Raw genomic sequence first — 26,383 nt, forward strand, 5'->3', positions numbered from 1 at the left:
TCTTAGGTCAAATATTGCCTCTGTCACTCTTAGAATCCATCTTGGCCTTTTGAAATGACACTTTAGGTAAAAATGTTTGAGATGGATGTTTCTGGAAAATGAAATATGGCAGACTAAAAGTGATATTCCAGTCTTTGCGAAGTAGGGTTGATTTTCCCTTCCTTTGGTCTGGGTGGGCTCCGAGATTTGTCTGATTAGAAGCGATGCTCATTAAAAAAAACTGGGTTAGAAGAAGTTTTGCTCTCATAGAAATCCTGCTTTCTGCGTACAACCAGTTAAGTCCATCTGTGAGCTTGGATATGCATAAATCAAACTGACTTCTGGAGAATTTTGTCTAGAGTTCAAAACGAAAACAGGAAAAAAAAATTCAGACTTTTCCGACAAAGCTAGCAAAATGGGGAGAAAAGCATGGATGGAGTTAACCTAAGCTAAATGTAAGTTAATTCATCCAAAGAAAGTTCAAATAATACTTAACTAAGGGCATAAATGACTAATATGTTACATCTATATTTTATCTCTTTGCATTATGGTCACAATCCTCAAGAAATCTTGAAAGCATTTGAAAGTTGAAATAATCTTCCAAGAACTGATCAACACTGATTTCCTGTTTTGGGAGAAATAAGCAGGCTTCTGAGTCATCTTGTGATTATTATGATCATATGTTGAGAGGAGTTTGGGGGATGACAATAAGATCATGACAGCTACCAAGAGTGTGACTTTATTTTTCATCAAATTCCAGATTATTTAAAAAGTACAGAGCCCTTATGACATAAACAAATGTTAGAACAACTAAAAGGTATAATCCCTACTTTACAGGTAGTAATGAGCAAAGCAAGGAAGCCTTAAATCAATAGATGGTAGATGCAACATAAATTTATTATGTTGTATAACATTTTGCAGGAGGGAAGTGACTCGTCTAAGGTCTCACTGATGGTAAGTGGGGAATAAAGACTAGAATTCAGGTTATAGTCACTTTCTCTCCTCTAAGCCATGCTGCCTCTGTACACCACCCAGCTCCTGTGGAAACACATAAGAGACACAGACATTTGAGAAATACACAAATTCAAACATGTAATCCGGTGAGTCCATTGCCATGATGTTAATCTATGAAAACTTAATTGGAAAGCTGGTTCAAGCATCTGAATGAAATCAGGGGAGATGCTGTTTTTGTTGGCTGCTTAACCGAAGCGCAAAGAAAGAAAGAACTTCCTCCATGTGCCAGCCTCTGGTTCACATCGGGTTCATCTTAGATGGGCCACACACTAGGTGCTACAAGTGTTTAAAAATACCTATCTTGGGCTTCCCTGGTGGCGCAGTGGTTGAGAATCTGCCTGCTAATGCAGGGGACACGGGTTCGAGCCCTGGTCTGGGAAGGTCCCACATGCCGCGGAGCAACTAAGCCCGTGAGCCACAACTACTGAGCCTGCGTGTCTGGAGCCTGTGCTCCGCAACAAGAGAGGCCACGATAGCGAGAGGCCCGCGCACCGCGATGAAGAGTGGCCCCCGCTTGCCGCAACTAGAGAAAGCCCTCGCACAGAAACGAAGACCCAACACAGCCAAAAATAAATAAATAAATAAATAAATTTAAAAAAAATTAAAATAAAAAAAAACCTATCTCAAATAAAGCAGGAGGATGCAAAGTTGGTTCTACTGAGATGTGTTCATTAATTCAGAATTATTTTCTTCTCTTTGTTTTGGTTCACCTTGACATGGCACACTTTTCAAAGCTTATAAATAATAGGTTGACACAAAGAGGTAAACTCATAACTATATCTATGAAGGACAGAGAAATCACAGTAGAGGTGGAGCGTGCATTTGTGTGTAGGTTAGAAAGCTCAGAGATGGCAAGCGTTGGCCCTGAACTGTAAAACCTCCAAAATCAACAGGAGTCGGGACGTTATAGATGGAGACTGCTCAACTCTGAACCCAATAGCCAAGATCAAGGCCATTTACTGATAACAGGAGACCTTGAACAGTATTTACTAAGGCCTTTTTTTTTTAAGCACTACAGCTCTTTGGGAACACCGAACCCAAACTGCACTTGCACGTAGCCTTGACCATTGATGGTCAAGCCTTGACTTCTTACGTTTACGCTGAGGTAGCTCTCTATTCTTAGCTCTATGAACTCTAGGTAAATGGCATTAAAAAATAAATAAATAAACTGAGATACTATAGCCACACTTTCATGAGAACCCAAACCGTTATGTAATGATGGGGAGCATGCTGTTCACAACTTCTAAGGAAGTCAAATCCGACTGAATAAGCTGCCCACCGTTTTCTGCACAGGACCTCCACAGGTCCAGCGGAGGGGCTAAGCTTAGGATGAGAGAGAAGAGGTAACTGGCTCCACTTACTGGAGAGAGAATTTAGAGTTCCAGGGAGCACTGACCTCCACACAGGGAGCACGTAGCTGGCCTGATGGCCTAAGCCTGGGGGTGCAGCATGGGACAAGGTGGCCAAAGAAAAAACCCCTAGGGATGACGGGGAAAGGAGTTTCGAAGATAGAATTGTTGAGTGTTCGACTGAAGTTGCTTGTGTTGCTGTAATATTTCATTCTCCTTTCCCTGAGATCTCCTTTTATCAGTGTCAGCTGCCGAAAAAAGAAGGCCTTGTGTGGGGAGCTCTGTTTTTGCTGAGCTTTGCTTTTTGGGAGGTTTGGGTGGGTGAGGAAACCACTGTCTAATTTGACATCGGTGTCAATGTAGTACAGGACAGGAACCTCACGTGAGGGGCAGTCGGGTGACTGTTCATAAATCCAACTAGTTAAATGGAAGCAAGGAGCTTGGGGCAAGGGATTCTGACTTCACGGACACGGAATGGAAGTTAGAGCCAATTTCCTCCAGAACTCAGAAGGAAGGGAAACCATAGCTACTACTGGGAGAAGTACTTTTTTGCCTGTATTTCTCTCTCTCTTTGGGAAGCGGGTAGTTAACAAATAGGTAGGTATCTTGACACAACTTTTAATTTTCTCACCTTTGGGAGATGTTAAGATTAAACCGTGCATTTAATTTTATAGATGAGGACATGAGAGCTCTGAGTCACTTTTCCAGGGCCACTCAGGGATTAAACTGAGATCTGGCTCCAGGGCAATGTTTATTCCACCAGGCTACACGAAGGTGACAAGGACCCCTGGAACTGCTGGGAAGCATACTTACTTACCCTGGGGGTGGGGAGGACCTCTGCTGACTTCTGCTCTAAAAAGTTCGTTGTCCGTATATTAGTGACTCTGTTTATTGATCCGTATATTCAGATCCCTAAGGAGATAGGCAGGAGATTTAAAAGGAACAAATGACCTTTGCCCTATTGTCATTTTCATTTTATCTTTCAACATTGGTTCTTCAACAGAGTCAGTCTTTTTGGGTGAATTTGCTCCAGAAAATAGAATGCTTCTGTTCTTTTTTACAGAAATTGTAGGAATTGGAAAGTACATATGATGAAAACATGGGAAAGAATTCATTATGTGCAAATAAGGGACAAGTAGGCTGCAATTAAATGTGAGAGTTCAATAAATTACTGGAAAAGTAAGAAAGCCCGTTAAATGTAAATAGTTACAGGTGAGATCAGATGCTAATCACGAGCAGCTGAAAAATTTGAGCATTAACAATCACAATGAGGGTTTTGGATTTAGTCTAGAAAGAGGAGGTTAAGGAATACCTTAGCACAGCTGTTTCTGACAAGTGAGGGTGACAGAGGTCAGAGCGGGAACTGGAGAATTGGAGGGTGGGCACGGAAGCAGCTCAGGGGTCAGCAGAGCACGTCAGGGGCAAACTTGGCTCAGACTCCACCAAGAGCGAGATACAGGAGACGTGGAGACATCCAAAGTGCAGGAACATGCAGGGAGAAAAGGCGTTCTCCCTGTTATCTCCAATGAGAGAGAGAGAGAGAGAGGGAGGGAGAGGCAAAGCGGGAGAGAGTAGGAGGGAAGGAAGGAAGGAAGGGAGGGAGGGAGGAAGGGAGGGAGGGAGGGAAGGAGGAAGGGAGGGAAGGAGGGAGGGAGGGAGGGTAGGAGGGAGGGAGGGAGGGAAGGAGGGAGGGAGGGAGGGAAGGAGGAAGAAGGAAGGGAGGGAGGGAAGGAGGGAGGGAGAGAGGGAAGCAGGGAGGGAGGGAGTGTTATTTTAGGAAATAAACACTGAAGCAGATTATGAAGAGTCAAGAAAAACAGGTATTGTCCTAAGTGAAGACTGAGTCACAAAGTGACAACGTGGCACAGATTGTTGAATTTTTTAGTGACCAAAGACCTAAGAGAAGTGGATAATTATGTAATCAAAGTACTCAACAGCACAGAGATAACAAGGGATAATTTCACACTGAGTGCTCCTAGTACACAGAGAGATCGAAAGAATCATGAGTGGAAATAATGAAATCAAGCGAAAGCTTAAAACAGCGAGGAACAAAGAAGAGAGTTTTAAAAATGTAGAATAGAAGACAAACAGGTCAAGCATCAGGAGGTTAATGGGAAAAGTACAGTAGTTAGTTGTTAAACTGTGCATTATCTCATATAATTCCCATTACTTATCAAAGGTAGGTATAGCATAAAAGGTAACTAAGGCACAGAGTTTCAATGCCTTTGACCAGCTGGTAAATGAAGTCAGGGGTCAAACCCAGGCCTGTCTCCAAGCCAACACTTCACCACGATTGATTTTTTTTTTTGTATTAATGAGCATGAACATTTTTGGAAGATTTTACTTTAGCACACATTAAATATTTCCTTCTATATGGCTAAAAACGTTATCCCATTTCACAAAATTAATTACAACTTTCAATATACCTAGTGCATATTTCACAAGTTGTCCTCAAAATATGATGGTCTGGTCTATCCAAATCAGGATCCAGTCCCAGTTACGGCAGCCTAGTTGTATTCCTTACCCCTCCTTTAATCTAGAAGAGTCTTTTTTTTCATGACACTGATCTGTCCTGTAAAATGTTTCATCATCTGGGTTTGTCTGATCACTTCTCTGTGGCAGCTTTTAACTTATTCTTCTATGTACTTTCCTGTAAACTGAAAGTTACATCTGAAGGCTTGACAGATTCAAGTTAAATGCTTTAGTCGAGAATACATCCCTGGTGTTGTGTAGACACGTAGGCAGTCCACTTGGGGACACACAGTACCTGGCTTTTCCACCATTAGAGCTGCCAAGCTTGGTCACTGAATTAGTGTGAAGATGGCCTTATTCTTCATATTGTACAATTTTAGCCTCCCTCCTCCTCCGTCGTACAGTTAAGATCTCGCCCTTGTCGTGAGTGTGATCTTTTTTGATGTTATTCGGGCAAAGCACGTACAAAATTCACTTCCCCATCCATCCTTCATCTAATAAATTTAATACCAACTGATAATCCTTGTCTGAGTCAGTGATTTCACTGGGGACTGCAAAATGATGATTTTACATTTCTGTTTGTCACCGTCTACCTCTACTAGCTGATATTCTTAAGTCAGCTTTCCCTTATCAACGAGGGCTACTGGTTTCGAGAAATAAAGGTCTTCCTGGAAAGGCAGAATAAACGCATAAAGTTTTCAAAGTAAGGGGTTGGTTTAATGGCTAACTCCATTGGTGACAAAGTGGTTTTAGTGACTCATTTGATAATCACGAATGACTTATGGATTTTCATGGACCCAGTGAATTTCAGTTAACTACGATCTTGATAGTTTGGCTCAAATGGTGTCAAAGTAGGCCGGTGAGAACTACATCAATCTGGCTTTGGGGCCCTTTTGACATGACCTCATTGGTCTTTGAAAGCTTCTTTACTTTTAGTCCCCAGGTAACCTGGGCTCACCTTGTATTTCCCTTTCCCTAACCTGGAGTCAACCATTTCTTCAAGGGGCTCTGGCTATTTTAATTCGGGAATAATATGAGAGACCAAAATTTGGGCTAGAAATGGTAAGCAGTGCCCCCCTCCACCCCTCAACTACACTGTAATCCCGTGGCAAATCTTTTCTAACAGCTTTTTTCTTATCATAAATTTTTTCACATCATTATTTTACTAGACATTTTTCAAAAGACTGAATAGTGTCCTATGAAGGAACCATAATTTTTGTTGAATAGGTCTGTGCCGTTAGATTCTAACATAATTTTTTTTTAAAGGCTATTAAGCATTAGGCCCAGGAAAATTGTATTGGCTGGCAAAATTTTCACTGTCTTTAACCTGTTGCTTAATGCTTCCACAGATATTATTAGACTAAAATGTTTTTAATAAGAATTCTCAAAATCTCTTACCAGTAGACAGTCCCAGAAAAGCAATCCAAAAGGAAGAGAATAAACAACACGCTGTATTTGCTCTGGATTTACTTGTTGGTTTCCATTTTTGGTATCATTTGTCCATCTTTACTTCCGTTGTAACATCTGTAGGCATGTTATGTTGGTCAGTGCTTAATTTTGTGGAAAAGAATCAGAATTAAGAACTGAAGGACGGTGTTCTGATCTCCTGGTTCTGGAGGTGAGAAAATTGGGACTCAAAGAGTTGGTGGTGGAGGCGTGATGAGGAATTTAGGATGTCCACCTTTATGCCAATTCTCTCCATTTTCATTTACGATTCTGCTACTCACGTCTCTGCTAGTGGCCTTGCAGATTGTGAACGTGCACGCACAGTTTTGTAAGAGGGAAAGGCAAAGATCAAAATAGAATTTACCGTGGTGAGTGCTGGTGACTGCAGATAAAAAAGAATGAAGAATTGAAATCAGAGTAATCAGAATTTAGCTACAGAAAACAGGAGGGGATATGGCGTGGGTAAAAAAAACCACAAAAAAACAAAAAAAAAAAACCCAAAAAACCAAAAAAAAACCAACACAGGAAAAGAGTTAAGAAGTCAGTTTATGGCAGTGCATTAAAACAGAGAATGTCTTATCACGAGTTGAGACCTTAGCGGGGCATTTTAAATGCTCTCCAGGGAGAACGGTCAGTGGGTAAGATACCAGTGATGGACATCTGGGCCACGTGTAATGGGCAATCTTGCACTGAAAAACCCAAGGCCCAATACATTGACACTAGCAATATTTTTACGATTCAACACTGTTAAATTTCTAAAGATGCTAATTATATTTAGCCAAGTATTCCTTATCTATACTGCAAAAGGTCAGAAAAAAACAGTGCTAAATGATACTGATGTTGACATAATTCCTAGTTTTTATTTTAACAACTAACTTTCATCCTCTCTTTATTTTATTAAAATATCAAATCACTATGTTGTACACCTGAAACTAATACAATATTTTAAGGCAACTATACGTCAGTAAATAAACCAACAGATCAACCAGCTGAGGGAAAGATAATGATGAGATTCTTTTACAGGGCCCGCACGCCGTCTGGTGGAGGAATAAGTAGCCAACATCTCGCACACGGATGTCCTAATGTTACCTTCTCAAAGGCAACTAAAAGGTTCTGTTTTACTATCAGTAACACCTTGATCTTTGTAAAGGTTAACAGGGCCTGTGGCCTTAGACATTTATTGCCAGATGATGACATATGAAAAATTTTTTTTCTTCACTCACTCCTTGACCCCATGTGGCTCCTCTCCATACATATGTACTGGTGGGAAGAAATGCAGTTCTTTCTTCTCTGACATCCTGGGCTGTTAATTTTAAGATTGGAGTCACCTCGTGAAAGAAGTTAAATTGTAATCAACAACAGCATTTTTGATATCGTTAAATGCTGCCAGGCAATGATACCTGCTGTAACAAACGTCTCTCTGCCCCCACTCCCCCATGTTTTAATACATTAGATTTTTGAAAGGCTGCATTAAGAACTTTTCAGAGTTCTAAGTTTATTAATCTTTTTGGCTTTCTTTCAAGATATTCTGGCTTATAGTTGTATAAGAATACTAGATTCTTGTACTAGATCAATGCAAAAAAGAATTTGATATTTATATCTCCAGTTTAAAATAAAGACATAATATTCTTTTAGAAAGTGTCAGACTCTTTCAAATAGTCTGCTTTTTCTGTTACATCAGTCTTGATGTAACAAAATTGCTAGGAAGACGGCAAACATTGAGGAAAAATATAACAAAACATTGAACTGCATTAGAGTACTCCACACAAGAGCTAAATGGAACCAAAATTACCAAATCATCATAAATTAACATTTCACCTGAGGATGTTTCTGGTGGCGAAACTAAGAGTTACCACATTAGCTCAATATCCTTTAGAATATTACTTCATATGCTGAAAATTACTTAAAGTGCTGAATACTCACACTTTTGCATACACTTAAATGCAATTATTTAGGTAAAATCTTAGCCTCGATTGGACAACCATCCACTTAAAAGTGGAGCTAGGGGATCAATTTGTAGGTCTAAAACAAAAACTTGTCATAAAATATAAAAACCTCTAGAAATGCAAACATCTCTTACAATTTTATTTTCATTAATAGAGTAAGGGAGATCCTCTTATTTTAAAAAATAATTTAGAGGAAGAAAAAATACAGTTTGTGAATCGCCCCATGGTCCTTTGCACCTGGGGAGATGAGATCAGATGAATTGGGTGCCGCACACTCACCGAGGCACGGGTGTGACTTGGAATCAAATCTAGCCTTTTTGCTGTTTTCATTACATCTAAAACCAAAGGTTTAAGATGCCTATGGATACCATTCCTTGTTAAAAGTCATTTCTTATTTCCAGGACTGCACATAGAGAACCTACTTCACTTACCATTATAAGCTTTAGTGCCATTTCTCATGTCAAATGTAAATACTTAAGATTTTGTACTTATGTTAAAAAAGAGAAACATGCAAATTAAATAAGTACTGGTTGAGTATTTTAACCTACCTAAAAGTGTGCTATTCAGGAGTATCAAAATTAAGAGAATTTTATAAAATCATTCTTTCTGTGAAATAATTTCAAGAAGAACATTGAAACTCATACATGTTTGCAGAGATCATCCTTTTCTGTTTATAAAGGTTATTTGGAAATCTGTAACTCCAGGTCATTTCTGCCTTCTTTGCTTGCGTGGAAGATTGGGTAATGGGGTTAATCTGGAGAACAAGAACAATATATAATGACTAGTGAGTTTTCTTTATAAGTTCAGCCAAATTGAGAGCGTAGCCAAAGTCAACAGCTCCGCAAACTAGTCTGATTTCAAAGGCACGAGCGATGTGTGGTTATGGCCTTTAGTATCATCTGAGTTTCTGCAGCTTTTCAGTTAACCAGAGTGTTGCCATATATTTTAGCACACTCCCAATTTATTGTGATTAAATTTCATTAAATCAACTTTCACATTTTGGGGTATCAGTATTAAAGTAACAAATGAGGATGGGGTATTACATTCAAAAATAAAATATCAAGGGCTAAACATTTTAAATAAATTATGTGCTATTAATAAATTAAGTAGCTATTATAAGACTAGCAATATTTTAACTCTGACATGAAGATCAAATCTATAAGAACAACCGTACTTAGAGTAAGCAAATAGAACAGAGCCCACTGAGATTGGGATTGACACATAGACACAAATATATATAAAATGGATAACTAAGAAGAACCTGCTGTATAAAAAAATAAATAAAATAAAATTCAAAAGAAAAAATATTGGCAATGTGGCCACAAGGCCATCTTTGTTCCTTTGACTTGCCCCGAGCAACAGCTAGTAGTGGCCTTCCATGGTCCCATGTTATTTTTTTCCTAGGAAAAACTCACTTCAAGAACATTTAAAAGGATTGTTTATATTTATATTCTCCTTCCTGAAAAAGTTGCAAAATGTCTTTAACCTTAGTCAGTTTCATTTTAAGGGGGGTTATTTTCTCCATTCCTTTGTAACTCAGAATGCCAAAATGTAAGTCCTTTCATTGCTAATTATTAAAATATAAATATGAATTGATTAAAAATATAGTGGTGATAGTGGACATCTTTCCAGTATATGTCCTTAAAAAATGCTGGCTTTTGGGTTGAAATACATTTTATCATATTAAAGAAGTAACCATCAAAAAAAAAAAAAAAAAAAGAACTGAGCCCACTGAGGGGTTTCTACCACGTCTTTATAGAGCAGTGTTCTTCCTTATCTCTAAACTAGAATCACAGCCCCTGCTACTGGCTTTCAGACAGTCCCAGGCATCTCACCTCCTGCAGGCTTCTCCGGAGCACATTCTTCAGCCCTCTTCGCCCCAGTTCTACCTGGGGAAACGCCTGGACCACTGCTCACAGATACAGGTGCTTCCACTCTTGGGATGAGTCGAGGCCACCACTTCTAGATCACTTTTCTCCTTCTCCTTCCTTTAAACCCAAACAAAATATACAAATGTTTTCTGTCACCAGTATCGACTCTACTGGCACTATTTGGAATCTCCTTTTTAAAACGTAAATGCAAATATTCTTCCAACGTTCAGAGGGTCCTAATCTTAATTCACTGATTTGTTACTTATGGACCACTTACTGAGTGACTCCTATGTCCAGGTTATTGTTTTAGGCTCTAAGGACACAGCAGTAGGTTAAAAACAACCTTGCTCTCACAAACTCACATTCTGAGAATCTGGGGTGATAAAGTTAATTCGTTTAGGGAGACCCACGTAATAATGGAGGCCGTCCCAGGGGCTTGCCCATGCCACAGATCTAAACCTCATCCAGCCTGCATTTCTGGGAAACACCTGACAAGGAATCCTAACACCCACCAATCACAATCCTCCAATTCAGCTTTAGTGAGCTCACCTCACCCTAGAAAATGGGCCCTGCCAGCCTCGTAAGGAAACCCCCCGCCTCCTAGCCAGTCAGGCCCTGTTTCCAAGTTGCCTCTTCTGAGCTCTGTGAACTCACTCTTGCCCCCAAACCTCCCTCACTGCTTGTAGGGCCCTGTACTCCCCACTCCGTGGATTGTTTTCTCTTGGATAAAGGACATCAAACTCATCACCAAATTGTTTTAGTTTTATAATTGTCAGGGGGAACAGGAAAGAGTGCCTGAACGTTAGGAGGTAGGGATAAAATCAAATAAATGGACAAGGAAATGTTGGTATTGCGAACGCTGTAGTAAACAGGGTAGTGGGACTGAGAGCTGTGGACAAGGGAGGACGTTAGACCAAAGCATGAGTGGGGCTGGGGGGCGGGGGGCTCTCCGGAGAAATCACATCCAGGCTGGGGTCGGAGTGACACTGACCGCAAGTGACATGCTGCCCGCCAAACACAGGATTCTGCTCTGAGTGAGCCCTCGATAAACGCTGAACCCAAGCAGCGATCGCCAACACATGTATCTTTATGGCAAATGAATCACATACATGCTTCCTGTTAAAGAATGGAAAGTCAGATTAGTTTGAATAGCTAGAGGTAGAACAAAGGTAGAACACCTTTGTACACAGTGTTTCAAACAGTAACATTTGGGACCTCCCTGGTGGCGTAGTGGTTAAGACTCCGCCTGCCAGCGCAGGGGACACGGGTTCGAGCCCTGGTCCGGGAAGATCCCACATGCCGCGGAGCAACTAAGCCCGTGCGCCACAACTACTGAGCCTGCGCTCTAGAGCCCCCGAGCCACAACTACTGAGCCCACGTGCCACAACTACTGAAGCCCACGCGCCTAGAGCCCGTGCTCCGCAACAAGAGAAGCCACCACAGTGAGAAGCCCGCGCACCACAACGAAGAGTAGCCCCCGCTCGCCGCAACTAGAGAAAGCCTGTGCGCAGCAACGAAGACCCAACACAGCCAAAAATAAATAAATAAATAAATAAATTTTAAAAACCCTCAAAAAACAGTAACATTTACTTCCATTACAAACATTTATAATAGGTTTTCAAGGGAAACAAAACCCACCTCTCAGCCTTGGTGTTATTATCATGTATTTATAACATGCATATATGAAACTTTTATTTGCATATAAGTTCACTACATTAATAAGAGTGATCTCTTCAGCTCAGGGGACTTTAAATCTGACATTGATCTGTAGGAAGGATGAACATTTCTTTCTAGAAGATGTTACTTCATCCTATGCCCTCCTGTGCTCAAAAGCCCAGACCCAGTTAAAAATCCCAGGCTGGGGGCAGGACCGCCCACTTGTATCAGCTATGTTCGTGCTTTCACTTCCAAGTCTACTGATGTTCTGAGTATTTGTAGTATTTATTGTTGCTACTTCCTAATCAACATAGATTCTGATAGAAAACTAAAACTTATACTTCTACCATTCTTGATCCTATGATTAAAAATGATAAAATCTGTTGACAACAGAAGAAACAAGCCTTTCCCACAGGGACAAAAATGAAAAACAAAGCGGGAAAAATGTTAACTACAGAAACTACCATGTCGGACCTTTTACAATTAACAGTGTTCTAAAAAGGACACTGAAAGGTGCCCTATGCAGACAAGGAAAATACAAACCAAAAAGCAGACACAGAGGCATAAAATCAAAGGACATCCACTCATTTTAAGTACTCTTCTATCCCCAGGGTTAGAGCAAGGAAAGTCACTGTTGTACATACGTCTGTGTTGACATCTACACAAATAAACAGCAGTGCTAAGAGAGTTTACACTCAAGAAGGTAAAGGGCAGAAGAGAATTTTTGGAGGAAAAAAGGCAGTTGCCTTTAATCTCATGGACCTCTTTTATTGGTGCCTAATTAACACACATAACTTCATTCAAGAGAAGTGCCAACTAAAACTTGTCGCTCGCCACCTGGCTCTACAAGGATGAAGTCAGTAGCCAGCGCAGCCACTGACCTTCAACGCCCCCTGAAAGGAGTTCAGGGTGGAGATCAGGAGTGAGACATCTGTGCTCTGGGAAAAACTGGCAGAACAGGGCTTCAGATAGTTAGATATTTTCAAGAGACGATTTTATGAGCTCAAATTCTTGCATCTCCTCATATCTAGAAGAGCACTAAAATCACTAACGGTGACATCTGTTCCTCGTGACTACCAGCAAGCCTCTGGCAACACGTGTACTTGACTGCACGTCCGCCCTTCACTAAAATCCTATATAGCACTGACCTTCCCCCATCTCCTTGGAGCAGTTCCTCAGAGCTATCTGAGACGCTGTCTCCAGGGCTATAGTCCTCATTTTGCCCCAAATAAAACTTAACTCATAACTCTCATGTTGTGCATTTTTTTCTCAGTCCACAGGAGCCAAACTGAAAAACTATTGTATTGCTGATTGTATGATGTCCATGCTAATAAGTTGGTAATTATCTCCAAAAAAAGCCAGAAATGTTGTGATATACTCAACAGAATGGACTTATTTCCACCTTTCCTACTGTAGCTTTCCTCTGAGCAGCCTAAGAAGCCATCTGAGATCACCTAGTCAGGACTTAGGAAGTTGTAAGGTTGCAGCTCCCCAGAATGATTCTGAAAGTCTCTTGCTTCATAGTGTGAAAAAACAAAAAATTCAAATGAATAAATTTTAAACATCTTGATGAATTTATTGAACAATTCACGAATGGGCAGCAGCCAATCTAGCAAATAGAAACGAGCTCCCAGTAGCTGTTCAAGCTGAGACTTTTTTAGGCAGAAGAGGGTGGGAACAGACAGATACACTGGCAGAAAAGCAGGTTGGTTATGGCAAAGGTCACTTTCCTTTAGGGGGTGGCAAGGGTTTATCAGACAGATGACCTAATTAGTGCTGATCAGATTATCGATTGACTGGTTTAAGATTCCATTTCTGGGAGAGCCCACACTGTAATTAAGTCAAGTCAGGGTTTGGTGACGTGGGCCTTGGCATTTAGGGGCTCCATTTTGGGCTACAGTCTTGTTTTTAACAATATAGAAACATTTATCTAAAAGAAAATAAATCATCAAGTTCAAACTTTCTAAAAAAAGCTCCCCGCCCTCCTATTTTTTCAGAAACTTAGGTCATAGCTCTAAATTCTAAAGAGGCCAAATTGTTAAGTATAAGCTAAGTAGACTATATAGCCAGTTGTTAGTTCTGGGCCACATGAGTAATTTATATGTGCTGTACAAACACCACGCACACTGTTATACATATGCAATGGGGCTCCTTTTACAAAACATTTACTTGGAGTTAAAAGATACTTTAAAATTAGGTAGGGCTTCCCTGGTGGCACAGTGGTTGAGAGTCTGCCTGCCAATGCAGGGGACACGGGTTCGAGCCCTGGTCTGGGAAGATCCCACATGCCGCGGAGCAGCTGGACCCGTGAGCCACAATTACTGAGCCCGCGTGTCTGGAGCCTGTGCTGTGCAACAGGAGAGGCCGTGATAGTGAGAGGCCCGCGCGCACGGCAATGAAGAGTGGCCCCCGCTTGCCACAACTGGAGAAAGCCCTCGCACAGAAACGAAGACCCAATATAGTCATAAATAAATAATTAAACTAATACTTAAAAAACAAAAAAACAAAAAAACTGACAGGGCATATTCTTATTTAAAACAAAATTAGATAGAGGATTATAGAAAGTGTTTCTTAGCCTTTATGACAACACTGGACACATATGTATTTATGTGCATTGCTGATCAGGGACAAAAACTCTTTTTTTTTTTTTTTTTTTTTATTTATTTATTATTTATTTTTGGCTGTGTTGGGTCTTCGTTTCTGTGCGAGGGCTTTCTCTAGTTGCGGCAAGCGGGGGCCACTCTTCATCGCGGTGCGCGGGCCTTTCACTATCGCGGCCTCTCTTGTTGTGGAGCACAGGCTCCAGACGCGCAGGCTCAGTAGCTGTGGCTCACGGGCCCAGTTGCTCCGCGGCATGTGGGATCCTCCCAGACCAGGGCCCGAACCCGTGTGCCCTGCATTAGCAGGCAGATTCTCAACCACTGCACCACCAGGGAAGCCCACAAAAACTCTTAATGGAAAACATGAGGCACTTCATCAACAACACATGTCGTGACAAGGTTTTCAAGAGATCCAGTGTGGCCGAAGTGAAGAAAAATTTGCCCCTTTATTTTGGTGGAATAAAAACAGAACCAGTAATGGAAACAGATCACATCGCTACAGCTCAGATTCTTCTGCCCATCAGAAAGACGTACCACGGGAAATGTTACCCTTACAATACTCCACTAGGCCACTCAAATAAAACTGCAAATCAAAGGAAATTCTGAAAAGGATTTTCAATGACTTTCAGTGAAAACATTCTTTATTGGTAAGTGAAAACGTCCTTACACACACGTCATGCAAAACAATTGACGTCACACAATCTCTTCTGAGAGGATTATAAATTTTAAAAGTTACAGCGACTGCAACAGTACAAAGAATTCAGGAAAACTCTAAATGAAGCAAAACACTTTGTAGAACACACGAAAGTACTGTTCATCCCTCTGGATGTCTGATCCGCCCTCCAGATGTGAATCTATTTTGGAACCATTATATACAGAAATGGCAGTGGTTTTTGTATGTGTGTCTACAGGCACTCCATCTAATTGACTAAAAAGAAACTACAAGAATAACGTTTCAAATAATTTTACAGGGTCTGGTTAATAGTTTTCTCCATTTTGTTAATCCAAAACAGGGCAATGCCCGTTTATTTGAAATGTTAATTTGTTTCAATAGATTATTTCTGCAGGAATACGATTTTGCTCCTTGAAAATGTAGTTTATCCTTGGTAACCTTTCTGGACAGAGGCTGACTTTTTGAATTGTCATTTATATATTCTCCAGGTTGTTTTCAGTTAGTGGAAAGGAACAGAGCTTCCCATGCTGAGGAGAAGACTTAGGACTACGCTTCTTCTTCTGGATTACGACACTGAGAACGAGCTTTCTCTGTGGTGGCGCGATCAACACTTGCGCGGTGGGCAGGTCTGGCAGCCCTCCCACTATCCGCCCCTCACACGGGTAAGTTCAGCTCCTGGAAGCGACGGGAGCCCCAGAGAAAGGTCACGTGCAAAGCTCCTACTGGCACATTCCAGTCAAGTGGCAGTGAGGAGGCACAGTGGGCTTTTCTAGACACCCTGAAGTGAGCGCTGCTGTAACAAAGACCTACAAGTGCGGAGGTGGCTCTGCGCCTGGGCAGCGGGTGGAGGCTGGGAGAGGTTTTAGGAGCGCGACAGAGAGAGCCGAGGCTGCCTTGAGCCCTGCGGCAGACACGTGGATCAGACACGTGGATGCGGACGGCAGCCAGGGCTCCGAGGAGGAAGGGGTGCGTGCGGCTGCTGCGAGGACACGCCTACTAGCGACAGGGACCTGACAGGCGCGGCCAGGGAGGGCTCAGGAGGGACTGCGGAGCGCGCTGCGGGAAGCGGAAGGAAACGAGATGCCGGGGACATGGTGGCAGGAGGCTTGGCTGCAGCCGCGTGGAAAGCAAGAGGCGTGAGGGAGACTCGGGACACCGAGCTGAAAAGACTTCCAAGCAAGGCGGGGAAGGCGCAGCCTGCTTCCTCCCTACTGATGACGGTAAAACGTGAGAGGAAGCAGATAAATTGAGGGAAGGAATGGTAAAAAAGAAGGAAACAGGACTTGATGACTTGGAAATTCTTAGTTTACCCGAGCGAACGGCAAAGACATTAAGAGATTCACTGTCAGGAAAGATGGCTCTAAGGAAAGACATGAGATTGTGGCCTATAACTTTTTGCTAATACCTGAGAAAGATAAAAAAAAAAAAAAAGGTCACATCAAAGGCTCTTTAAAGAGATTAAGAGTGTGACTCACAGAGCCCCTCAGCCATCTCAGAAAAGGCCAAAAAGAGAGCTGGATTATCTAGGAAAGCTCTGGGGAGGAGCCTCTGGTCTAATGGAGCAACTTCTGTAACATGCACAGAAGACCCACAGACACTGCCGTTTTAAACTAAAAGGGACAGAGACAGAATGAAATGAAAAAAGATGGCTGAACCTCCCACGATTCCACAGGCAAGAAACAAGCTGATAATACTCAGCTGCAAACACCTGCTACCTCTCATGTATAAGGAAAGACCCTGAGGGAAAGTCACACGTCTATGGGACGCTGCTGTGAGCCACAGGAGATTATTCCCAGGCCCCGAAACCTAACGGAGCGTGCCTGGCTGAACTTCTAAATTGCTTGGCACTGCTGGCTCCTTTTTCCCTTCCAGTTTCTATTTTTTTGAAGAGGAATGTTTGTAACGATTATTCTATGCCTGTCTTACCCTTATATTTGGGAGCAGATACCTGGGTTTCTAGGTTCACAGATAGAAACTGTGTCCCAGGACACACACCCAGATGCTCACTCATACTTTAGATGAGGAGATTATCCTGGATTATCTGTGTGAACCAAATGTAAGCACTAGGGTGCTTGTAAGAAGAAAGCAGGAGAATCAAAGTCGTAAGTAAATGATGTAAGGACAGAAGCAGAGACGTGGAGGGATACGGCCATAAGGGAAGGGATGCCATCCGCCTCTACAGGTTGCAAGAGGCAAAGAAGAGACCACCCCTGGTGCCTGCAGAAGGAACCTGTGATATGTCACCTTACATGACAAAAGGGATTTCAAGGATTTGGTTAAGGTTACTGTGGACCTTGTGATGGGGAGGTCATCCTGGATTATCTGGCAGACCAATCTAATCACACGAGTCCTTAGAAGCAGAGACTCTTTCCCGGCTGTTCTCAAAGAGATGTGATGACACTGGAGCCAGAGACATACAGTATTGCTGGTTGTGAAGATGGAAGAGGGCCACAGGCCAAGGAATGCAGGTGGCCTCTCGAAGTTGGAAAGGCAAGGAAACATTTCTCCCCCAGAGCCTCCCAGAGGAATGCTGCCCTGCGGACACCTGACTTTAGCCCAGTGAGACCCATGTGAGACATCTCACCTACAGAAGAAACCTAGGCTGTTTTAAGCCACTAAATTTGTAGTAATTTGTTACAGCAGCAATAAAAGACGACAATAAAAGACTAACCAGGAGGGGTGACCAAAGATGAAATGGTGTCTGGGAAGAAGGAAAAGCTTTTCTCCCATCCTGCTGTAGCCTCCCTTACTCAGGAAATACCTGGCGTCAGCAGAAACGCAGACATTTACGCTGGTAACTCTTCAGATCCAGTCTGGCTGACAGAATTTACATTCCTGTATTTCTACACTCATTTTGTCTTGCGGTAGACTACACTCTGGGTCGAACACTTAGAACAGTGTTTAGTATATGTAGTGGGTCCTCTGGAACAACGTGTTGAATGAATAAATGAATGTGATCATGGCAGGCTCCGCGAGGGACTGGAGTTACCTAAAGTGCTGGTGGACACATCTCAGGAACTGCTGACCTTTGTCTTTGTTTCTAGTTTAGGATGGTCAGAGTCCTGTAAAATACAAGGCTAAACTGTATTTTCTGACATGAGTAAACAGCTAAATCAGCAAGGAAAAAGGATGTGTAAAATCTTAATAGGAGAAATGATTATCGTATGATCAAAGTATTTCAAAATCAGATACAGATACTTTTCAGTATACATTACAGAAAAATTTTCAAAGTATTTGATCAGAAGATTTCTTAATGGCTGTTGATCAATGCAGCATCAAGAGACTTTAGTGCAGATTTTACCAAATGCATTTATCAAAATGGGGTTTTGTTCATTTTCTCTGAAAACAAATGTTGTTGCATTAACGCTGATCATGTATCAAATTGGTTTGCCTGAATATTTAAAAGCTATCAACAGAAGCCAGCCCTCGCAGCTAAAACCTCAAACATATTTCTCAAGATCTGTTCCTAGTCCAAATTTGTCTAGACTAACGCTGGAAGACAGAATAAGAATAAAACCAAAATTTATCTGTATAAATAATAAAAATAACTTTTTACGGTCTAAGTGTTTTCCTCGCTAATGTGGCACATTATCGTTCCTACACGCTACTGCACGGGTAGGAGGAATATCATTTTAGTTGCTGGAGTATCACAGTGTTAAGAATATCTGCTTCTTGTAGTGTCAGGCTTTCATCTGTTAGCTCTTTGTTTCGAAATGAAGTCACAAGAATAAAGTCAAGAGTTGCAAATTCAGGACGGGACTGTACAATAAAGTCCCGAACATCCAGGATCCTGAAGAAATAAGATAAAAATAATTTGTGATACAAAGGTTTTACTGTCAATTAAGCTTTTAGCTAAAACTAGATAATAAAAAAAAAATCACACAATTCTTATCCTTATTTAAATGTGTTGTAACCTTCTTTAATTTAATTTCAATGGATGGATTTACCTTGGCTTTATGGTAAAATGTGAGGATTAACTTTGGAGCGCACCTGACATTTACTCTCACTGTAAACAGACACAATCTTTAGGTGAGTTATGCATCAAAGAAATGTCAACAACGTTACTACACTACAGGGCCTATTTTTTCAGAGTATAAAATATCTTAGCAGCACATGACCCAGAAAAAGGTACCTCAGATGAGCCTGTGTCAGTGTGAGTCTGTAACTATGAAAAGTGTAAGTTATAAAAATAATGAAAAAAATTACGCCCACATATATACAGTAGCTCAACTAAGATCATAAATGTATCTCTTAGTGGGATACAATGAACAAATAAAAATAATATCTTATTAGCACAACAAATGTACAATGAATGTTAAAATGACATTTAAAACTGTTTATTTGAAGTACTTGAAAAGAGCACAATTAAACTTTATTTACACTATAAATTTATGTTATAAAGAATTTGCTATGTAGAAAGTTAATCCTAATCAGGGTTCTCATAAATTCTTAAAGGAGTAAAGTCCAAATCAGGTTTTACTAAAGCAAATCAAATCTGATTCAACTTCTCATGGTTTTAGCAATGGTGCAAAACCACAGCTTTTAACAATTTTCTTTATTTTTGAGTGGTATCTGCATTTGCACTAGTATTGGGACAGTTTACAGAGGATGTTTAAGTACTAAATGTTTCACTTCTCACACACAGCTATTATTCTTTTAAAGTTTTTGTTTTCTGTCAAAAACTTACTTCAAAAGTAAATGTAAAGAATTTCGTATTCTTCATGACTCAAGCTGCATCCAGTTTTACAAAGATAAGTCACCCCAAGCTTACCTGTGTGTACTATTGAATCTTTGTATCAAACGGCTCCCGTCTGCTAACCTGATCTGAATTTTGGTCGTTGGCACGGAATCATCAATAAGAACAACTGCATTAAGTAGTGACTTCTCCTCTTCTTCTGGGGAGGAAGGCGTACTGACTATTTCAGGTGTGAGGCTAAGAAAGAAGAACTAAAGAATCAGAATGTAAATCTGAATACGTAAGATGCACGACAACCTGAAGACAGTAGAACAACCACTCAGACTTTCACCTGACCTCCAGTCATCCCGCCATGGCTTCTGCCCCAGTGAGAACACAGCTTCCTCGGGGTCTCCTATTCTTCTTCCAACTTCTTTCATTATATTAAAATTACTTTGGGTCCTATGATTCTGATTTAGTTTATCCAGCCTCTTTTGAAAGCCTAACTCTGTATTCCTTCCTCCCCAATCCCTTTGAAATTTCATGAGACTGTTCAGCACAATGGTCTTCAGTCAGAAACCTGAGCAACTTGGAGTTAACGTCCAGGACTGACCATGAGCACAGACAGACTTGGTTTCAGATCCCAGCTTTGTCAATTGTGTGAACTCGAGTACCTAAATTAATCTCTCTGAATCCCAGTTCTATCATTTATAAAATGGGGGGGAAATAATAATACGTCATGTAGGTCTGTTATAGTAAGTCCTTCATATAGTGCTTGGAACAGTGTTTCAAGAGATAGCAGCCATATTTGTACATATCATAAGCACTAAGCTATTAACGTAAACTTCGTTGATATTACTGTAAAAATCTGCTTTAAGTAGTTACTGCTTTACAAAAGAGTAGTTCCTAAGTGTGAGTGAGAAATGAAATTTAATATATATGGTGATGAATTTATAATGAACCTTGTGTGATACAACCTCTTACCACTGGACCTTGGTTACTAGTGACCACGGTGCCTTCTAACGCTAGCAGGATGACCCATCATTGTAAGCCGAAAGCGAATCTCAAAAATAGTGCTCTTTTGATTAAGCAATTAAAACAAATGAAAAGAAATTTAGAAATTCTTCACAGACATCAAATCTTAATCCTCTCTCAGTCATCCTAAGGGATTCTTTGATAGTCTTGATGTTGATTCTCTCAAATACTGAGACTTAGATGGCTCCCTATAAATGACCTTCTTTTGAAAAAAATTGAATAAATATATATTTATTAGTATTAAAGTCCTATGAGCGTTTGTGCTTTAGTCTAGTGTAAACCTAGCTCATCATGACTCCAATCCCCACCCAAAAACTTTCTCAGCATATCTGGCAAAGTGGGAAAATTAACTGGTACTTACTGCTAACACTTCGCCTTTCCTTAGCTACTTCCTGACACATATTTTAGAACTAATTTCAGAATGTGTATGATAAAGAGATGGAAGAGGAGAAAATGATGATCTGCCGTCACTGCTCAGGTAGTATTAAGGGATTTCCTTTCAAGTTTGGAACTGAGGACTGAAACAGCTGCACCGCCAAGGTGGGTTACTCTGCAACAGTCCAGCGTCCCTCACACAGGGAGGGGGACGAAACCCGAAGCGGGGACGGGAGTCAGTGAGCACAGAGAGCCTCTTCCCTCTCCCTCTGCACCCTTATGACCAGGTCTGCACACTGTCCTCACCACCACCAGCACAGCCGCGGCAGCATTTGCTATTTCATTTAGATCCTGGAGCGAGGGAGGCACTGTTGCTTAGTGGGCAACAGCGCGGATGCAGGGGCCCGACTCCGGGACTGACTCTGCCACTTACTAGACATGTGACTCTGGGCAAGTCACTTAACCTCTTTGTGCCCAAGGAAAGGCCAAGTGTTGGCAGTAAGTGCCAGTTAATTTTCCCACTTTGCCAGATATGCTGAGGAAGTTTGTGGGTGGGAACTGGAGTCATGATGAGCTAGGTTTACAGTAGACTAAAGCACAAATGCTCATAGGACTTTAATACTAATAAATATATATTTATTCAATTTTTTTCAAAAGAAGGTCATTTATAGGGAGCCATCTAAGTCTCAGTATTTGAGAGAATCAACATCAAAGACTATCAAAGAATCCCTTAGGATGACTGAGAGAGGGTTAAGATTTGATGTCTATTTGTAAAACAGAGACAACAGCAGCACTGTTTCAATTAATTAGACATATAAGCACGTCAAACAGTGCTTTTATATGGTTGGCACTACCTCCAAGTTAGCTATTAGCATTGTAACTATTACCCTAACAACAACTAGGGGAGGAAAAGTTACCCCTGTTACCCCACCGACAGATGAGAAAGCTCAGGTTCCTCCCAGGTTCTTCCCACGACATCAAGTTGCCTCGTATTGCTGCTTCTGTACTTTAATGCTTTCTATAGATTCTGACCAGGTAAGCTACTTCTTTACTTCTTCCTTTTTTTTTTGTTGGCTGGGCCGAGTGGCTTGCAGGATCTCAGTTCCCCGACCAGGGACTGAACTCGGGCCACGTCAGTGAAAGACCGGAATCCTAACCATTAGACCACTGGGGAACTCCCAGGTAAGCTACTTCTTAAAACATTAAAATAAAGTACAGGGCAGGGACTCTAGGGAAGAAAAGCTTTCATGCATTTCTTTGTAGGATGTGTGTGTGTCAACGTGAAATTACATGGAATAATAGTTGAGGGCCGGAATGGCCTTTCGAGATAATTAAGGCCAACCACACCATTTTACAGGAAAGGAAAACTGAGTCCCAGAGATTGAAAGATACCCTCAGAGTGACAGAGATAGGCAGTGAACAAGCTGGTCAGTGTGTTGACAAAAGCTAGGAAGGAAGAAAGACCATTCTATAGCTGTTAGATCTGCCTCTCAGGAAAAAGTACTTAACCTGTGCTTTTTGTCCCTGGCTTTCCTCGGTCTGTGAGATCACTCCATTTTTTTAAATATAATTTTATTTCTTTCAATGAATTTGAAATAAAAAAAATTTGGAATAATGAAAAAAAAAGTCATATTAACTTTAACATTTAGCTCTCAAAGTCACGGCTGCATGTTATTTCAAACTTTCTTGTCATCATTCAATTTATCAAGCCATAGTGACATTTTTAATATATAGTATGTATGCTTCAAGAATTTCCATTAAAAAGAAAAATTTTTTAAAAAGGAAAAGAAGAAAGTTAATTGATGAAACAAGCTTTCTAGGCAAACTGGAGGAAAGGATGTAGCTTGTAAGCGGAGTGATTCCCTCAGACCCATCTTCTTCAGACTTAAAAGAGGGTGGTGAGGATGGACGTAATAAACTCAGAGGCTAAGAGGAATGTATTAAGAAAGCTGATTCTTGTCCGGCTCTGTTTTGCCAGCAGAGCTGCTGTGAGTGAGGGGCAGGGGTAGAACGGGCACTGTGGGAAAGCCGGGAACGCCCGGGCTCAGCCGTCCGGGGGCGGGAGGGGGGCGGCCGCCTGCCCAGCACGGGCGTCCCCAGCACGGCACTGACTGCACACGGCAGACAGATCCAGTGGCTGTGCAGTCAGGCAAGGGGCTGCAGAACCGCCGGTCAGAGAATGAAGCAGAGGCAGGAAGGAAGGGGCTGTGAGACGTTAGAGAAGAGGGCCCTCCAGGGTCCAGGGACCAAGGCGAAGGCACGCCTCAGGTGCAGTGGCCGGACTCGGGCCAAACGGCAAACGGAAGCTTCTGGATGCACAGTGTGCCAGACAGGCAGCGACTGTCCTGACGCAGAGAGAGATTTACTTCAAATCACGATCTGTATCATCATACACGCCAGCTCAAAAGCCTACCGTGAATGTCTATCAGAAATGCTAGCCCTGCCCATCAAAAATGATTCTGAGGTTTTCTAGCTCTACCTGGCTCACCAAGCTCATTTTTATTAAATAATTGTATTGTTCTACTATCAAAAATTTGTAGTTTTACATCTACGGTTTGCTTGCTCCTATAATATTACGTGAAGGTACTGGGTAATATTTCTATCGCATTTAGGTTTACCCCATTTTATTGTGGTCTACAAATAATTAAGTCAATTTCCATCTATGTAAAGTTCTGTTTGCAATTAGACTGCCAACTATGGAAGACAATGGAATCATTTCTCATTCTGTTTCGTTTGCTTCTTTTTAGTTACTTCTCTGTTCAGTAAATAGTTGTCTGGAACTCTTGGGAAATAAGCCATTTTAGAAAGTTACTTTCTGAATAGAAAAAGGCTGACTGTTAGAACTTTTATGTTTTAATATAGTTCTTGACATGAAGCCCTCTAAAATGCTCTATGCAACCCTTCACCTTCTTAGAATATACATAGCCAACTATTCCGCACCTGGATCCATGTACATCACACAGGCTCACACCACCACGCTAATCTCCTGTGTAAATTTCCCGTGTATCAGAAGCTGGAAATTCTGAAGACTACATTTCTCAGACTCCCTTGTAGCTAGGATTTTGTAGGATTTCACCCTTCCATCAAGCAAACAAATACATACTTGTACGGTGAAAGTTAAGACCATGGCGTGGAGATGATGCAGCTCTTCTGGTCCCCAAGGTCCTGGAGGCATCTGACTCTCCCAGTGCAGTCACGATGGGGTGTCCTAGCTCTGGGCCCCAGCTCCAAAGGCTCTGAGCAACTGATGGGGCACAGGAGGTGTTTTCTCTAGAAAGTTCTGTTTGCTTCTCCCATCTAAGGGAAGCTTGGTTTGCTATCTCTTCCAGAAATTCTATAAATTATTCAAGGCTCTGTAAGAAAACCCTTACTATTTAATCTAGCAAATGGATTCTGTTTTCTATAATCAAAAACCCTGACCAATATGGCTAATGATTAACACAGCATTATCACCACTTAATCTTTGCCATTCTTCCTTCATCATTTTCTCCTTTTTTTTTTTTTTTTTTTAAAGCAGTGGTATTTTTTTTTTTTTTTTTTTTTAATGAGGATCTTGAATCAGATGCGTATGTTTGATTGATTGATTGATTGATTGATTTTGGCTGTGTTGGGTCTTCGTTTCTGTGCGAGGGCTTTCTCCAGTTGTGGCAAGCGGGGGCCACTCTTCATCGCGATGCGCGGGCCTCTCTCGTTGCGGAGCACAGGCTCCAGACGCGCAGGCTCAGCAGTTGTGGCTCACGGGCCCAGCCGCTCTGCGGCATGTGGGATCTTCCCAGGCCAGGGCTCGAACCCGTGTCCCCTGCATTAGCAGGCAGATTCTCAACCACTGCGCCACCAGGGAAGCCCATTTTCTCCTTTTTTAAATGTCATTTTCTCTAGTTATTTCCCTTATAAGTAAAAAGGCTGGCCTTTGTAAGATACTATAATCAATCAGATAATAAATCGTTATTTTCATGAGTTCAAACTGCCAATTATAATCACTGGGTCTTCTTAGCTATCTTCCCTTTAGGCAACCTCCTTCAATTTCAATTCTAGGTTTACTATACAACTGACCCTTGAAAAACACAGGTTTGAACTGGGCAGGTCCACTTACGCGTGGATTTTCTTCAACAGCAAACACTATTACATGATCTATAATATAGAGTACTACACGATCCGAGGATGGGGAATCGTGGATACAGAGAGCCAATTATAAGAGGAGTTTCGACCGCTTGGAGGGTCGGCGCCCCGAACCCCCGTGTTGTTCAAGGGTCAACTGTACTTCTACTAACAAAGATATGCATTCTAACTTTAATTCTTGGTCATACACTTAAATAATAGAAAAAGAAAGTGTATGAAACAAAGAGATGACTGGGCATTTAACCTGTGTTTTAATTAAAAATCATAATCTCAATAAATATTAAGTAAAAAATGAGAAGTGCTAGAAAATATTAAAAAAATATCTGGGGGTCGTAGTTATAAAAAAAAAACAGAGGGAAGAAATAGGACAATTCAGGAGAAGCCTGACTGTGTTGAAAGTAAAGAGAGATGAGGGAGAAAATTTCCAAGTAGACCTGTCCTTAAAAAAGCCAGGTCAACACATGTTCCTGTATTCTCTACATGTCTCAGAAATCAGCCTCTAATCGGAGAAAAGGATGCAGAAAGGGAGACTTGAGAAATGAAAGACAGGTGCAGAGAGCTGATACTGAATTCTTTCTTATGTTGAGAAATGAGAGGGGAAGAGAGAACCGGTGTGCACAAGGCAACTGAAAAGAACTCGGAAGGAAAGGAATCATGTGAAAAGGAACAAAGGGTGCACAAAAGGGTATCTTGGAAACATGGCTAAGACCGCAATTCAACATGCCACCTGCAGTAACGTGTGGACAAATGGGGGGTCATGTTTACCAGCACACGTAACAAGCTTTATGAAGAGGCAAGCCGTAGCTATTGTAAAGGTGTCCACTCGTACATTACACCATGCACAATGGTTTCTAAATTGTGCTCGGCAAAGTCTTAGGGTTCTTTGGAAATGTCTGAGACAATTCCCTCTTCCTGCAATAAGAGGAGTTCTCTATGTGTTTCCATAACTTGAAGAAAGAGTTTGGCTGCTTAAGATATATCGAAAATAACCGACTTAAGCACATTGCTTTGGCTTCAAGAGCTTAACAATTACCTACGGCAGACAGGGATGCTTACAGCTGTGATCTAAGATACCTACTGTTTTATCTAATCAACAGTTCCCCCTGTGAGCCCACGTAATCGTAATCAGAAAGAGGCGGGATGGCACAGTGGTAAAAAGCACAGACTCGGGGC

At 41.4% G+C, this 26,383-nt stretch overlaps 1 protein-coding gene and 1 long non-coding RNA gene across 3 annotated transcripts in view; both read right to left on the reverse strand.

The window, feature by feature from the left end:
• Window positions 1-902: 902 nt before the first annotated feature.
• Window positions 903-11,595, reverse strand: LOC102999123 (uncharacterized). Its single transcript, XR_449848.2, has 6 exons — window positions 11,069-11,595; window positions 10,042-10,194; window positions 8,851-8,960; window positions 6,213-6,338; window positions 3,160-3,254; window positions 903-1,017 (listed from the first exon to the last, which is right to left on the reverse strand). It is a non-coding gene; the product is annotated as an uncharacterized LOC102999123 (long non-coding RNA).
• A 3,235-nt stretch (window positions 11,596-14,830) lies between these two features.
• UBXN2B (UBX domain protein 2B) overlaps window positions 14,831-26,383 on the reverse strand; it is a 31,143-nt gene continuing 19,590 nt past the window's right edge. Inside the window, exons 8-9 of one of the 2 annotated variants that reach the window (XM_057532208.1) lie at window positions 19,778-19,939; window positions 14,831-18,796 (exon numbers count right to left, since the gene is read on the reverse strand). In XM_057532208.1, coding sequence (XP_057388191.1) covers window positions 18,634-18,796; window positions 19,778-19,939 — 325 coding nt within the window. In that variant the 3' untranslated portion in view covers window positions 14,831-18,633. The remainder of the gene's footprint in view (window positions 18,797-19,777; window positions 19,940-26,383) is intronic. The other variant, XM_057532209.1, reaches the window with a different exon arrangement.

Source organism: Balaenoptera acutorostrata, chromosome 17, assembly GCF_949987535.1.
Source record: "Balaenoptera acutorostrata chromosome 17, mBalAcu1.1, whole genome shotgun sequence".
Lineage (NCBI taxonomy): Eukaryota > Metazoa > Chordata > Mammalia > Artiodactyla > Balaenopteridae > Balaenoptera > Balaenoptera acutorostrata.